Raw genomic sequence first — 16,795 nt, 5'->3', positions numbered from 1 at the left:
GGTGTTCATATTTATACTTGTGAGCCGGGCCGGATGTAGGGGAGAGTTAAACGGGCTATACGGTGTAGGAGTGCCTTTACATTTAGGGCCCGCGCAGACAATTATTGTCTGACAATATATACATATATTTTATTTAAATGTATACATATTATGGAACTTAAATTATTGAAATTAAATTTTCATAAAAAAAATTATAGAAGATTTTGTTTTTTACGAATTGATGTATTTAACGTAGATATATTCAAGTAATGTTATGGAATATGGATGCGAAGAAAAGTTATTGCGTTTCGTCCCCTAAGAAAAAAAAAAGAAAAAAACTTCCAGGCATTTACTTTTACGTATCATTACTTATTCGGGATGAGGCCACGCGAGGGATTATTTATTTAACCATTTACAGCTCTTACTATCAAATACATGTATCACTGTAATTTCAATTGAAATAAAATTGCAATATTATGATGATACTACCTATATAAAAAGAAAGAAAAGTGTATAATATTCTTTTCCCCATAATAAGGATACAATGACTATGTTTTTTATAATTACACTAGCAGACCCGGCGAACTCCGTTTCGCCACCAGATTCGTTTTATGTAACATTTCGTTTGGTGATTAAAAGATAAAGAAAAAAAATTTTTTTTGTTATATATTTGAAAAGGAAAATATTTATTTCATTTCACAACAGTAATAAATTCATTTCAATTACCTACTAAAATGAAGTGTTATTTAATTGTTTCATTGTAGTGCTCTTTGGTAAACCACATTTTTTGTTTTTTGGTCTGACGTTAACACAAACAAAGCGGATGGTTTCCCAATTCGTGAACACGCAACGTATAACTGTCCATGTGAAAAACAATGATTTTCCAAATTTATCCCGCAAACACTAAGCGATTGGCCTTGCGACTTATTAATTGTCATTGCGAACGCAAGGCGAACTGGGAATTGCAATCGTTTGAAGTCAAACGGAAGATCAGTCGGAATCATTGGTATTCGAGGAATACATACATTTTCACCTGCGTACTTTCCGTTAATAATGGTTGCCTCAATTAAATTCGGCATAAGTCTCTTTACCGAAAGTCGAGTACCGTTGCAAAGTCGCGGTGGATTCAAATTACGCAGTATCAAAATAACTGTACCAACTTTCAGTTGCAAGTTATGTGGTGGAAATCCTGGTATCTCCAGAGAGTTCAAAAACTCCGTTGGATAATTTACTACATCATCGGGATTTGTTATTGAATCAACGGATTTGTATGTCACCAAATCGCCAGCAATTTTTGATTGAATGGTGAAATTCAGTGCGTGGACATCATTATTCTTTGCTGCAAGAATTGCTCGTTGACTTAACCAAGCATAATTCTTATAATTCTCACTAATGTTTGGGAAAACATTTTCAATAAGAACTAATTGAGTGTCTACAAATCGGCAAAAGTCGTTGGTAAGAGTAATTAATCCAGATGTCGCATCAACTGGGACTTTTCCATTTCCAAGATCTAACAATTGTTTGGAAAATTGTGCAGCACTTTGATCATTTTGAAGTTGAACTCTCATATTAGTGGTTAGCGATAATGTTTTTACGTTATTCCATAAAGGTGATGCCTTTAGGCAAGCATTCAATTCATCTGCAGGCGTTCCACGGGGAACTACTGGCAACGTCTGCCTGAAATCGCCTGCCAACAATATCATCAAGCCGCCAAAGATGTTGTTATTTCTCCGAAGATCCTTCAGTATGAAGTTAAGTGCTTCAAGTGATTTCTTATGTGCCATTGTGCACTCATCCCAAACAATGAGCTTGCATTGCATTAACAATTTTCCAATTGCACTGGATCGGGAAATATTGCACGTTGGAGTATCAATTGTGTTTAAATTGAGTGGCAACTTAAGCGCAGAATGTGCAGTACGACCGCCATCTAGAAGAGTCGCCGCAATTCCAGATGATGCTAACGCCAAAGCTATGTCACATCTTGATCGAATAGTGGCCAAAATCAATGAAATGACAAATGTTTTCCCTGTTCCTCCAGGTGCATCCAGGAAGAATAGACCACCAGTATTATTGTCCACCGCTTGCATTAATGTTTTGTATACTTGTTTTTGCTGTTCATTCAGCAACGGAACATTATTTCTAACGAATTCCTGCAATGTATCAACATTGTATTGCAGCTCTCGATTTAATTCTTGGTTGAATGCATCGTGCATCGATCGATTTGGCGCAATCATTCCTACTTCAATCAGTAGCTTGTTTGCAATAGTCAAGCATTGATCCTCAATCAGAATCAATCCTTCATTGTAGATTTCATCGGTTATTTGGATGTCAGGATTATTCGTTTGAATACGCAAGCGATGCAAGATATCTTCACATATGGCGTCTTTGTATTTGTTCCATAACTGAATTGGTTGTGAAGGAAAACATGTGGTGATGATAATTGCGAACAGCGTTCGTATTTGGTACGCATTTGATGAAACAACTGAATCTGCAAGTGTTAAATCCCAATGAGAATCGTTCTCCAGCAAACCCAATAGTTGACATGCTTCTCGATATGTTTGGCATTGGTGGCCATTCACAGTTTTCAAATGCGCAAATGATTTCGGTCCACGTACATTTACTAACAGCAGTCGCAAATAAAAACATTCATCGTTTCTAGGATGAACAGTGTACATACGACCTAGTGCATCAGTTGAAAACACCTGTGGCCAGTCATTTCCGATCTCAATCTCTTGATTTTGAACTTTAACTTTGATAGTTCGACCGTTATCTTCTTTTGAACGCCGACGATAAACTGGATATCCATCGTTCCCTGTGACTGTTTCAGCAACTAACGGTCGCGGATATCGTTTTGTGCACTTTCCATCAGCCATGCATGGCGATAATGGATTTAATGCACCGCACGGTCCATGCACCATCTGTGTCGTCACAATGTCGTGTAGACGGGGATCAGTGACTGGATCAGGAATTTCAGCTGATATGATGTCATCCACTTCATTTGAATGTAATTTGTTCAGCAACCAAATTAGGATATGAGCATGCGGTAGTCCACGCTTCTGCCATTCCACCGAGTACATATAACAACGTGTGTCACCAAAAACTCGATACTTAGTAAGCACATCCATCATAACCTTGAGTTTTTGCTGAAATACTCTGGCGATTATGTCATGGCGATCTTGCGGTTTTTGACCCGGTTCCAACTCGCGTTCAATTTCCGTCCACTTCGGATTGCATGTGACCGTAATAAATAAATCCGGAGTTCCATAATTTCGCACGTACGTCATAGCGTCTTGAGCGTATTCGTGCATGTGGCGTGGGCTTCCGATATAAGTTGATGGGAGAATCGTCAGTCGTCCAATATTCTGAACATCACCATCTGAATGAATAGCATCACGCAAGTGTATATAGTCCTCAGATCGTAGCTTTGGCTGATTGAATCTGATGAACGCTAAACGTTCGGTCTCGACTTTGACATACATGTCAACAGCGAATTGCTGGAATAGCCGACCGCACTTCAGAATGACATTCTCCTCGTGTGTACGAATCATCATACGATACGCATAGTAATTCATTGCGCTTAGATTTTTATTATTCGTTGATACTCCTGAAAATGCAAAATTAAATGAATTGTTAATGGAAACCAATAAAAGTAATAATGGAAATAATTAGTGTGTGAATATTGTACCTGTAATTGGATCGACCATCTTCAACGTGATGTCGTATCCGTCTTGCCCTTGCCAATAAATGATTGGATATTGTAACGCATCGTACAAACGATGTGTCTCGTTTACACGATGCATGATATTGCTTCTTCGCTGAACGACAATGTCTCGTGATTTAGTTGGATCGCCAACAATAATTGCAGCAACATCATTAACGGTGGGTGCATTGAATCTTCGCACATGTTCACCTGTCGGAGTACAATCCGCTCTTATGACAAATTTGTGCGTATCCGATGGCATTCGTTCCAATGCTGTTTTGAACATATTAACCACAGCATTATTAGCGTGAAAAAATGCTTGCAACTGTTCAATAATTCGTCTCTTTAACTGTTGTGCTCCCTGTATATTGCACCGCACGTTCAGCTGATCCACCATCGACGAAATGAAATATATTTGCAGAAATTGATGCGGTTCATCTGGTGTTGGCACCATTGAACCATGCAAATGATATATTTGACCTTGTATCTGTAATTGCAAATAATCATTAAAATTTGTTCATGAATACATTGTAAATCGTGTGATGGTGTAGTGTGTGGTGTATATGAAGTTGTTATGTGTTGCAATTATGTGTTGGTTATGTGTGTTGTATCTTTTACCTTGCAAGTCGGCATGAAGCCGCCTTCTCGAATGATATTAGCTCCAAAGGAAAGCAGTTATTGTATTCAAGGATGTGTTGAAGAAAATGACTGGAATCGGGATCACTTCCATCAAACAATGTTTTCAGTGGCTGTGGTGGTGTAAGTAATGGATCCAGTTTGACTTTTCCACTTGCGCAGCACAATCCAACCGTTTCTCTTTTGAACTTTACCGCATTGCAATATCGGCATATAGTCGTCATTCGTCCAATATCCAAATTTTCATCATCACTGTAGTTCGCAGTGGGATCATATTGGAATGCCAAGCGATTGTATGATGCCAATGATCTTCGTGTGCTCACGCGATGTCTCAATCGGTCATTTTCTCTTATTATATTTTGTCTTTCTTCTCTTAAGTTCCTTGAATAGACTTGTTGCTGGCTTGCATGTCTTGTGCGGCGGCCGATGTTCGCACGTCGTTCTCTAGGCATTTTGGACTATGGACATAGTGTTGAATTTAACTTCAAATGCACGATCCATATAATTTACAATAAATGAAATTAACTGAACAGAGAATAATGATATCTGTCACACACTTTATCACGCACCGTTGCTATTGGTTTGAAGTACATGCTATGTATAATAGATGGCGCTGTATGTGAAAAACGATTTCCCCACTTTTCTGTTGAATTTTTCCTGAATTTTCCAGAATTTTCTTTGCTATAAACCTCACGGAGCCCAAGACCTTTCCAACGAATGCAAAACCGTGGAAATCGGTTCGTGCGTTCTGGAGTTATAGCGTCAGGGAGGAAAACCGGACTTATTTTTATATAATAGATATAAAGATATGTATTATAATTGGTGTATTTTTTTCCAAATCATTTTAGTAGATACATACGACATACCCTTTTATTTTAAGCATTAATTTCCACCGGCTACCCTAATACACGTAATCGATAATCGTGTAGGTAAATCCAAAAAAAAATAATCTCAGAGTAGACCACTTAGTCTATCTATCCTGACTAATAATACTTGTCCCTGTAATAATACTTAAACCGGATTCCCACTGTAACATGCCATATAGAGTTGAATACAGCCGTACTAGGTAACATGTTACCGTTTGCCGACATGTTTTTACTTATATTCAATATGCAGAACATGGTGTAGTAGAAACCCGACTTAATGCTACACCAGGCACATCAAACACGCGGTCCTCGGCAATATTTTTTGTGGCTCACAGCCTCCAGGTTTGTTAGAAAATTAAGCAAATATAATAAATAATAATTTGATTTTTTATTTATAAATTTAAATAATATACTTAAATAATTAAAAATACTTATAAATAAATGAATAAGACTAATTTGGTTTCAACTATACTGTGGTACCTATTCACTATTAGGTAAGTAGTTTTATTTATGAATAATGTGTATTAATATACTTTTTTGTCTACAAGTTTTTTTTTGCTCCACGTATAATATTTTATTTTATACTTTCGGCCAAGTTGATACTTTGAGCTTGATATGCTTGTACTACACCGTATCGTATGAGTATGTATATTGTGAACTCCCTCCACTATATTTTCAATATTGCACTGGACTAATTATTATAAGTAGATGTAGAGCTCAATTTTGTATTGATTACAGGTTGATTTTTGGAATTTTTGATTTTTTTCGCCGATTCGAAGCATTCCAGTCAAAATTAATTGTGAGGGGAGAAGGGAACTATCAACAATAATTACTGTCAAATCGAGCTCTTCACATTATTATACAATTTATCGGATGTAATTATGTAAGGAGGATTACTTCTTACTTCATACATGCTATCGAGTTGAATTCAGCATATTCAATATTAGGAAAGAAAATGACGGTGTAACTGTGTAAGTTTAACTATACGTTACAAAATATCCCTAAGACCCTAATGGAAATAGGAAATCGGCCTAAGATTATATTTATATTTCAAACCTGTGAGTGGGCTATAAGATGTGACTCGGATAGTTGGGGGTTTCTGAAATCGAATTCTGACGATGCTTGAGCGGCTGCACAGAATCAATATATAAACACGTCGACGACACGATAAAACACGAAAATCGCAGTAGGAATTAGGAAGCGTGTAGAAAGCAGGAACAACAAGCTTTTGGCTGCGACTGCGCAGTGTTATTTGAAATCGATGTGAGTTGATATTTGACGATCGCGTTTATTTTACGTCATCCCGTGTTTTTATTGTTTGTATATTTAATATTGTAAATTAAATACTATAACGTTTAGTGACAACGGTCACATCAACATACAATTGTAAATTGTCTATATTACCTATTATTTATTAATATTATTATTTGTTTGGTATATTATAAAAATTCGGCAAACTACACCTCACAGACATTATCATGCGCGACGATCGATATCTCGATGGATACGGGAAAAAAATCCAGTGGAAGATTTTCTTCTTAATGTACTGATGTACCCTATATGTGGCTATATCCTATACATCCAATGGTGTATTTATGAAGAAAATATCTTATTTCGATATATGCCCCTCTACTTATTAACCATACCTATGTATATACATTTTATCCAATACTTTAATATTTATTTAGCCCATACCCATTGTCTATATTTTCTTTAATCTTTAGTATTTGCAATTTATATTATAAGTATAAGTAGTATAAGGTGTAACTGATAAAGTGATTACAATATAACATAATGTCTCTAAATTATCTTGAATCACGCAGATAATCAAATTTTTCTTGATTATTTCAATAAACATATGTTTAGAATAAGAGATTTTTCTCAATATTTGTCTGATCAATTTAATATTCAAAGTCAGGTACCTATTACGGATGGATTGTAATATTGTTTTAATAATATGTCTGTAAAGCCGTAAAGGTAAAATACTCCTGCAGAGATTTACTATCAAGTTTTTTTTTGTTATTCTTACCTTAATTTTTGATTAACATAAGTATGATATACCTATATATATATATATATATATACATTTTTAACAAAAAACAATAATAATATATTAAATTTGAAAAATTTTATACTTAACTACTGTAGCTCTGTATATATTTTCCAAGTTCTTGGAAGCTGCATTTATTCTAATTTCTGATTTACTAGGTACTATAAAATGTATTAGAAGGAAAATGAAAACTATAATATAGAAAGAAAAATCAAATTAATCAAATACCAACAACTACATTATATCAATTATGATCTATTCCTCTAATAAACTTTTATATATTTATTAAAATACTATTAGTATTATGCGCGTCATTCATTTGAACGAATGACCCAAAATTTACCTGAGTTAAGCAAAATTATTATTCGGGTTGAAAAGTAACCGATCATTTGGGCATATTTATAAATCAATGATAATGAATAATATTGTTAGAAAAAAAATGTGTGTAACTATTTAACTAATTAAACCACCTACAGTAAATCCAAAAAAATTAGATTTCTCCTTGGTGGCAGAGACTTTTTTTCGAACATCCCTCGTCGCTAGCGGCATATAAGAAAGTCATACGTCTTGCGCATCATTATCACAAATACGTGGTAGTTGCTACGTGACCTTATAATGAAATTCGCCCCTTTCATCATCAGTGATGAAGATTTATATTAGGGGTTACCGTTATCTGCACGTGACAACCTGACCACTATTTATTTATTATTTTTGAGCTGTTATATAATGATATGTGAACATATACCCAGCGGCGTACTTAGGGGGTGTCCTGAGGGTTAAGCCCCTCAATTTTTTTCTATTTCTATTAATTACTGAAGTATCACAAAATATTATTGACGAATGACGAAATATTTTAAAACTGCTTTGAAAATTGAATAATAATAATAATTTCTTTATTTACGGAAATAATTTCAGATTAGATGCATAAAATAAAATATATAATATCAGTATATACATAATGTATATTATATCTTTACATATCTAACAATTAATATTAAATTAGTGAGGAATATAATATAAAAAGATAGTTAAGAATTATAATTATTAAATAACTATGTAAATTAAAATAAATAAATATTATATTATATTATGAATAACATAATTAACTATTAAGAGTACAATAGAGCAATAAACATAGGTTGGAGAAAAAGAGAGAGAGGGAATAATACGATAAAAGATAAAATAAAAGTAATAATAATGCATTGTTTTCTTTGGAAAAGGCTAGCTTAATGGATAAGTCATGTTATCAATTAATCGGAAGAATCGCATAAAAGTAATTAAGTACTGAACGAGTTGGCAATAAAAAAAGACGCCTAACTTTAATATTGTGAGATTGAAGTTTTTAAATTTAAGTATTTTATTTTTTATTTTAATATAATACATCTATAACAATATTTGTTATTATTTATTAACGTCCCCATTCGGCAAATATACGAGTACTTATACAAAATGCATCAAACTGATCGGTAAATTTAAGTGTTATTAGTTTTTATTTATTCAATAAAATTATTTATTCTTTATTCCTATCATAGTTATAATCAAAAATTGAGTTGCAATCCTAAGATTATTTTACAAGAAAATTACCACTTATAAGGTGTATGAATATCAGGTATGGATTAGTGATGATGTTATGACAATATTTGTAGAGAAAAAGTATTACCAGGAGTCAAAAAACCACCGAAAAAAGCCCAAAATACGCCACGTTATGCTGTATAGTGTATACCAACCATTACAGTTTGTAAGTCAAATTGACCATTACAAGTTTGGCTTGATGAACCAGCTTCAAGGTCTAAACCCAATGGTCGATAAAGTATTATACGGATTACGGTTTTATCTTTACTAACTGATGAAATTATCGTGGTTATCCGTTCACGATTGTACCGTATAAACAATGTAGACCGTGGTCGAGGTGACTGCCTTCTATATAGTTTACGTGATTCGTGATCTGGCAACCGTGAATTATTTTTCGTCGATGCAGGTCTTAAAGAAAAACGGCGGTGGGGCCGCCGACTGGTTTTCTCCGTGTTCAATGTGTTATTTAAACCTCAGTAATTCATTTACGATTGACCGACGGAAAATATTACAATATTAGGTATTTTATGTAAACACACGTGACCGAGTAACCACCGTTATAATTTTCAAATCATCTGTGGAAAACGCAGTTGTCGTTCTTTTTTCTGATTCCACCGTGCCTTTCCATTAGTTTTTACGTTATTGTTTGCAAATGCGTAAAGTATTGTGCATTGCGACGACATCTCGACGAAATGAGTAGGTAGATTTGCATAGATGTTTTCGTGACGGAGAGAATTTTTCCATTTATTCATCTCGTTATTAAACGCACCGACCAATCGTGTAACGACTAACGACGAATGGCTAAACACCGTGATGAGTATTATATGATCGTTTTCCCTCATAATAAGATGTTGACATTTAGCGGAGGATGAAAAGGGGGTAGATAAATAAAATATCATCTGGGTATAAAGGTCTGTGTACGGAAAAGCCACTAACGGCATCATTTAAAAATCGTTTGAAATTTTCGATTTTTTTTTTTGTAAGAAAACTGTGAGGCAAACATTTAAAAAATCAACATGAACTGCATATTATTACTATTATTCTGAACCAAAATACACTGTATAACGTATATAGTTGTGACGAAACTTTTCTGTACGTTTCGTTTTAACTAAAAATAAATAACTTGTGATTCTACGACTCACATATTTTTGTCTACGTATATGATTTTCATAATATCAATAAATTATTGACAGGCACAGGCATTTTATTAGTAACTATTATATTTTGTTTTTAAATAAACAATTTTTTTTAAACGTTATGTTGACTTATAACCGAACATTCTTTTGTTTAAAAAATTGTGTACGATAAACTCAGAGGTCTAATATGTAGATTTGAGGAGGCCCATTAAGCGGTTCCTGGCACCAACTAAATATACGTAAAGTAGTTACGACGCTGATTTCAATGTGCCCGAGGCTCGATAATCGTTTTGTGAGAGACGAATGTAATATTATTATTATGGTCATTGTTAGAGTGTCGAGAGTCACAACAACTTTTAGGTTTCGAATTTAATTCAAATGACGCCGCAGTAAATGGAGTCAAGTCCCGTTGTGTTTGCAAATTGTATTTGTATAAACTCATTAGTGTGATGATAATGATAATGATTATTATAATAATACAAGCAGAGGAGGTGATACGGATGAAGATGAGGTTATAATGTTATGCGTATCATGTGTTCGCTGTATATACCTAATATACGATTACAACTATAAAAATTATTATTATACGTCCTACATTTATCCGAACCAATGTGTGACAACTTGTATGCGTCCATATTACATTACGAAGTCAGAACTCTGATACCTATCTGCTAATCAATTTAAAATATAATAATATAGGCTACCTACCTTTTCGATAATTATAAAATGTTTGTGCAGTTACTATAGATGTAACCTATATATTTCTAATTTATTAGCAGATATATATTTTCCGAGTTCCGACCTCATATTCGATGGAATAGCCGCATAAAGGCTGTCGACTGTCGTACATAAGTTTGCAACGGAACGGAATCGATAGTTTTCAATTTGTATCGAAACCAATATTTTATTCGTTCACTATCCAAACAATTCGCAATCACATGATCAAAATTAAAACATTTGATTGAACGTTAAGTTTCTAGTTGGTTATTATAGGTATTATATTTGTTTGTGTACTTCAGTGTTTTAACTCGAAAATAAAATATAAGCGTATTGCAATAATAATGAATGAGAGCTGCAGCTGAAGAAAATGATGTTATGAATACCTGCATACGCATACCTACTGCATACTCGAAATAAAACAAATATTTTGGTGGGGATATACTATGCCTCCGAATTCCCCCACCACCAATAAATATTAAGTAATTATATTCATCGGTAATCATACAATATATTGTTGTGTCTTGGGTATTGCTGCAGTATTATCTTATATACCTTTGTTGTTGTATGAATCCGAATACACATATTCTACAATTTAAAAAATAAACACAGGTAGGTAGGTGCTATTTGTTTAAATTTTATAATTTTTCGTGGACTAAACTCATGTCCGACATTATGTTAAATATGTAATTATGTATCGGTCTTTATAAAAATGTATAAAACATTGTAAAACATAAATTTGTTTGTTGCGTGTGACATAAATTCATTAAATAATATAAGGACCTATGTAATTATTGTTATTATTATTTTTTTTGGAAAAATAATATTATATTGTATGATTATTTGCAATGTTTCTGTTAGCTAGCTGAAGCACTGCATAGCTTTGAGTATTTAAATGTATTATTATATAAGTATACTTACAAATTTTAACGAATATATATATAGTGATTCATAATATTATTATATGCCAATTATATCGGTACTAGTATAAGAGGACAAGAGGTATCCCGGGGCCTCGATGTCTTGCGTTTCATACCATGGCTATTAAACATTCGTTAAAAAATAATTGAAAATAAATTCCATTCGGCATGTATACATTGTAAGTAACATATAGTAACGCATTTTAAATTGTGTTTAATTTCGTTGGTCTTGGTACTTCAGTAGTACCTACTTATATCGTATTCGTATATAATATTACCTGAAATAATATTGTTTTTAGTACAAATCCATGTATTATAAAAAATTACATATATTGTTCTAATTGCAGTTGAAGTAAGATAGAATTAACTCAGATTGATGCAATTGTAAACTTTTATAGTTTTATGACTATACATAATATTACTGCATTATTCAACAGGTGTACAGAAATAACGCTGTAAAGTTCACTTTGCATGGCGGACTATATTGATGACTAGCCGTTATAATAGTGAGTTATTGTCACATATAATATAAATTTATAACACCCTTTACGTTCAGTCAGTACATTGATTCGTAAAGTCGTTTCTCTAGCAAGATTTTTACTTTTAACAAAAATATTGTAACAATAAGCAATTTATTGTTTTAAACACTGTATGTATGTATATTTTAGATACATATAAATAACGACAATAGCGTCGACTTGAACAATTTTAATGTCCAAAGTTATAAAGCTTCTTTTATGGTTTCATTACGTCATAGTCGCCAGACTTCAAAAAATGAAATTATTTTATAATAATTATATATGTGACAGGTTGTTTCATATTATACTGTATAGCTCTCAAAGTCTCAAATATAAAAACAATTATCGAGTAATGTATATAAAACTTCTACACGTGAACATGATGTCATAATTATAATTTTTAGAATTTCTACCATTCAATTATTGGAATTGACATATTTGACATTGCACAGGTTAACAGGTTTATACCTGGGAATAAGTCGAAAACACGCTACTTTCGGCAAACTAACTTAAAACCATTTAAAACTTATACAAGTTAAAATATAGTGTTAACTATTATTTTATTCATGTCTTCAGAGTTTAGACGATCTGTTAAATATAGATTTATTAAAAAAAAAAAAATGTATTTTTGATAAAAATAATACATGATGTCAACGTTTTCCTTTTTTCTGCAAAAAAATGAATCTCAATTTTTACGTATTCCTTTTTAACTAGCACACCGTCCATAAATAATAATATAATTGCGTTTCTTATAGTGGTAAAATTTTTTGTTTGCCACACGCCTGCATATATTAATATTTTTCTTTTTTATTATATTTTCTTTCAGGGTTATTATAATTTAAAATTTTAATAAAGACTTACCGAATACAAGCATTATTTGGTATTTTACGATATAGGTATCTAAGTGACTAAGTATATAAAATATAACTATTATTAAAATCAATGTAATAGGTAATGAAATGTCTTAATGTAGTGGTTATGATAATAAGTATAATATAGGTAGTAGATATTATAAAAAAATTACGCTTATAATATTTCTTATAATTTGTCATAATAAATGTATAAAATCAATTTATCCCTAAATTTCTGATAATATTAATAATCTTATAAAATAAAATGTAAAAAGCTGTGAAATAATAAGTAACCGCTGTTACGTTGAGTAAATAGTGTGTAAAGGTAATAGATGTATTAAACTTAAATTTAATAATAAATTATCGTAACAACAAGAAACGATTCTGTAAAAGAAAACAGTCTAACATTGTAATCCTGGTTACAAATTAATTATTTTTAATAATAATATATCTATATATATATAGATATTATTTATATCTATATATATTTATTGTTATTTTATAATATTTTTTTTTTGGATTTACTGATTATTTTAAAAAGTATTTAAAATTTTAATTTTCATCTATAAATACCAACTAGAGAGGTTTCTGCGGAAGTCTCTCTTCTTAAAAGTTTTTCTACTAGAAAAAGTGTCGTCGGACATAAAAAAACACACATCGTAAAATCAATAGATTCTCCGCTTCACTCAAAATATACACAGTAGACACGCGTAAAGAGATATACTATTCAATAAAGTTTTATAATTGCATAAACGATTACTAAACATTTGATAAATCAGTATTAATGGTTTCTTAAATATAGTTTAATGATCTATTATCGATCTATTCAATGTTAGTGAACCATTAATTAATTTTTAGTCTATAATATATTAGCTAAACGCATCGTCTTTCTGCACAAGTAGGTATATTAAACGTTTAATATTTTATCCGTTTTATTTTTCTCATTTAAATTATGTAATAATATATTACATTATATTTTGCATACTATTATAAAGAAATTATTTTTATCTATGTAAGTGTGTCGACTGTGATCTCTATAATAGTATAATATGTACATTAAACTATATTTTGATGCAATTCATGCTTATAGCGTTATAATACGTGATATAAAATTGTACATATTTATTTTATATGTATTATTAGATGTGACAGAATGAATGTACATAGGAGAATGCGCGTGACTTGTATAATGGACAAAAACATGCCTTGCAGGGAAAACTCTCATGTTTTATATAGAATGATCCAATTTTTTTATTCAAGCGAAAGATTCCTTTCAAATGTTATCGATTTTAAAATTTATATTTCTAAAAACTTACTAATTAGAGTTTGAATGTGACCAATTTTCACAATTTAATTTTTAATGTTTTATTTTTAACAACTGTAGTCAAGATTCGAAATCGCTTTATAGAAAATTTTTGCTTATTGTTAGTTTTTCCTGTAATATATCTTTTAAAGTAAAAAATCATGGTTTTTATTATTTTGTCTAACATTGCCAATGACATGTGTGCAACCACAACGCATGCATAGGTATTCCTGCTACCAAGTCCAACAAAACTTACGTATTCAAATATAAAGTAGAAAATTCATCATAATTAAGATTAATCACGGTCTTGCAGAGTTTTTAAATAGGTATATAATTTATATGTCACGGATTGAGAATGTAGTTGGCTTAATTTCAAAACTATTTAGATATTCAAATATAGCTGGTAATTTTATAATTTATTTGAATAAAAATTGTTATTTTCAATTTTCAAATCTTTCAGTATATTAATAATATTATAAATATTGTGCGATATACGCGCGTTAATTTATACAAACTGTGGCAGTAATTAGCTGAATAAACAACTAATTTCTCCTAGAAAATTTCTCGTACAGAATATTAAAATAATTATAAAATCAAATTGTTAACTACTTTAAATTATTTACGAAATATACTATATATCGGTATATTTTAACTTCGATAAATATCAAAGTGTAAAATTATAATTTATAATTATAAAAAATTGTGATTTTTAACATTTAAAATAGAAGTAATTTACGTACCTATATAATTTAATTGTATAATAATAGCTGGCTAAGTACTTTAATGGGTTAGGTTAGGTACCTATAATTTTAAAATTAATGGTAATCATCGTTATTCCATCTAATGAATATAAAGATATAGTATACACTGTACATCTATAAGTAAAGTATAAAATAGTAAAAACTCGCATGTAAGTACTAGCATAAACTTTTTATATTCATATTTTTTAAAACGTGCACTTTTAGGTTAATTTTAAGTTAATATTATTCCTAAATTCATCACACATATTTTACCACTACTGCACAGTAGAATAATCAATACAGATGTTTAAAACAAAAAAGTTACATCAACTTTATTTTAAGAATCGAGTATAATTATTTCAACATGAATTATTTAACGTTATATTTTATACAGTTTATTAGTATTTATTATAATTACATGTTAAAGTAATGAAGTGTAAGGTTTTTTCTTTGAAAAGTTAAATATTGTATCACTATGTGCATCATTAACACCGATAAGCAGCGGTGAGTATTATCAAATTAATTATTAACTATACATTATGATTAGCATAGTAAATACTAAATTTATTGTGTTCCCTAACAAATGTATAATAAATAATATCGGTGATTGATGTAAATGAAATAATATAATTTTTTAACACAAATATAATAGTTTTATTAATCATTACGCCGTATGATGTACTGCTATACTCGTATAAAATAGTACAATGAGTTGAAATTCTATTATTGAGCAGTATAATGTTACCTACTATGTGTTTTTGATGTTTTCAACTGTAGTAAAACAACTTTAAGTAACCTTGTATTAAATTTTCAAGCTTTTAGAATCTTGAATCAAAAAATTAAATATACTCAATAGAGTAATGTCTATAAATTGAACATAAAGAGCCAAAATATTTAAAAAATTAAATATGTATTTATGTGTAGAAAGTATAAATACTGGAATTTTCTTGTTATTTTAGCCTCTCCACGCATAAAAAAGTACATATTAATGTGAATTTATTAATACCACTAGCTACCTTCAAAGTTGAAAATTAAAGCATATTATCTACTCCAAAACATAACGATAATCACACACAAAAATAAAATTATTAAAAAACAAAGAAAAGTTAGTTATTATAAAGCCAACATATATTCATTGCTCTACTTTAAACCTTAAAAATCCAAATTCAACAAAAAATGAGTGGAATTTGAATGTTAATGAATAGTGACGGAAAACTGATACCTATAACACATTTAAAAAAATGTAACTTACTTTTAAAATTAAAATTAAATTATAAACTACCTATAATACCATAACTATCAATAACTAAAAGTCCTGATATCATTATGTTAATAAATATCATCGATTTTGATACGATTACCGTCTCTCTTATAAAATTATACAATATTTTATATTATATTATTCCATATAATATAGATTCAATATTATAGACCATGTATCTATGTAATATTATTTTTAATTGTATACTTAATATTATGTATTTAAAATATATTATATTATAATCAAGTATAGATATATGATCAAATATTATATTTGAATTCTAAGTGTTGACAAAAAACATTATTGGTTTGGTGGTAGGTTGTAGGTACATATCTACGTTTTATCTTTTAAATTTTAATGTTTTCTCATGTTTGAGAGAAATTTTTCCGAAAAAAATGGTGATTTCAGGATATATACCAGAGATCCTGAACTTTTTCGGGTAAATTGATTTAAGTGCCAAAATGTTGTAATCAAAGTTTTAAAATAATTAATATGCCAATCATATATTAATTATTTATAATTATTAGTAATAATAATAGTAGTATC

The 16,795-nt window shown here is 30.6% G+C and overlaps 2 protein-coding genes across 2 annotated transcripts; both read right to left on the bottom strand.

Annotated features, from left to right (window-relative positions):
* Positions 1 to 556: 556 nt before the first annotated feature.
* LOC132922262 (ATP-dependent DNA helicase pif1-like) lies at positions 557 to 2,686 on the bottom strand. Its single transcript, XM_060985681.1, has one exon. The coding sequence runs from the start codon at positions 2,652 to 2,654 to the stop codon at positions 735 to 737; it is 1,920 nt and encodes a 639-aa protein (XP_060841664.1). The 5' UTR covers positions 2,655 to 2,686; the 3' UTR covers positions 557 to 734.
* LOC132922399 (uncharacterized) lies at positions 2,668 to 4,374 on the bottom strand. Its single transcript, XM_060985893.1, has 4 exons — positions 4,298 to 4,374; positions 3,665 to 4,166; positions 2,744 to 3,583; positions 2,668 to 2,681 (listed from the first exon to the last, which is right to left on the bottom strand). Exons 1-4 carry the CDS (start codon positions 4,310 to 4,312, stop codon positions 2,668 to 2,670), a joined length of 1,371 nt encoding a protein of 456 aa, XP_060841876.1. The 5' UTR covers positions 4,313 to 4,374.
* Between the last annotated feature and the right edge of the window lie 12,421 nt (positions 4,375 to 16,795).

Source organism: Rhopalosiphum padi, chromosome 2 (genome assembly GCF_020882245.1).
Source record: "Rhopalosiphum padi isolate XX-2018 chromosome 2, ASM2088224v1, whole genome shotgun sequence".
Taxonomy (NCBI): Eukaryota; Metazoa; Arthropoda; class Insecta; order Hemiptera; family Aphididae; genus Rhopalosiphum; species Rhopalosiphum padi.
This window is presented reverse-complemented; position numbering and strand designations above follow the sequence as displayed.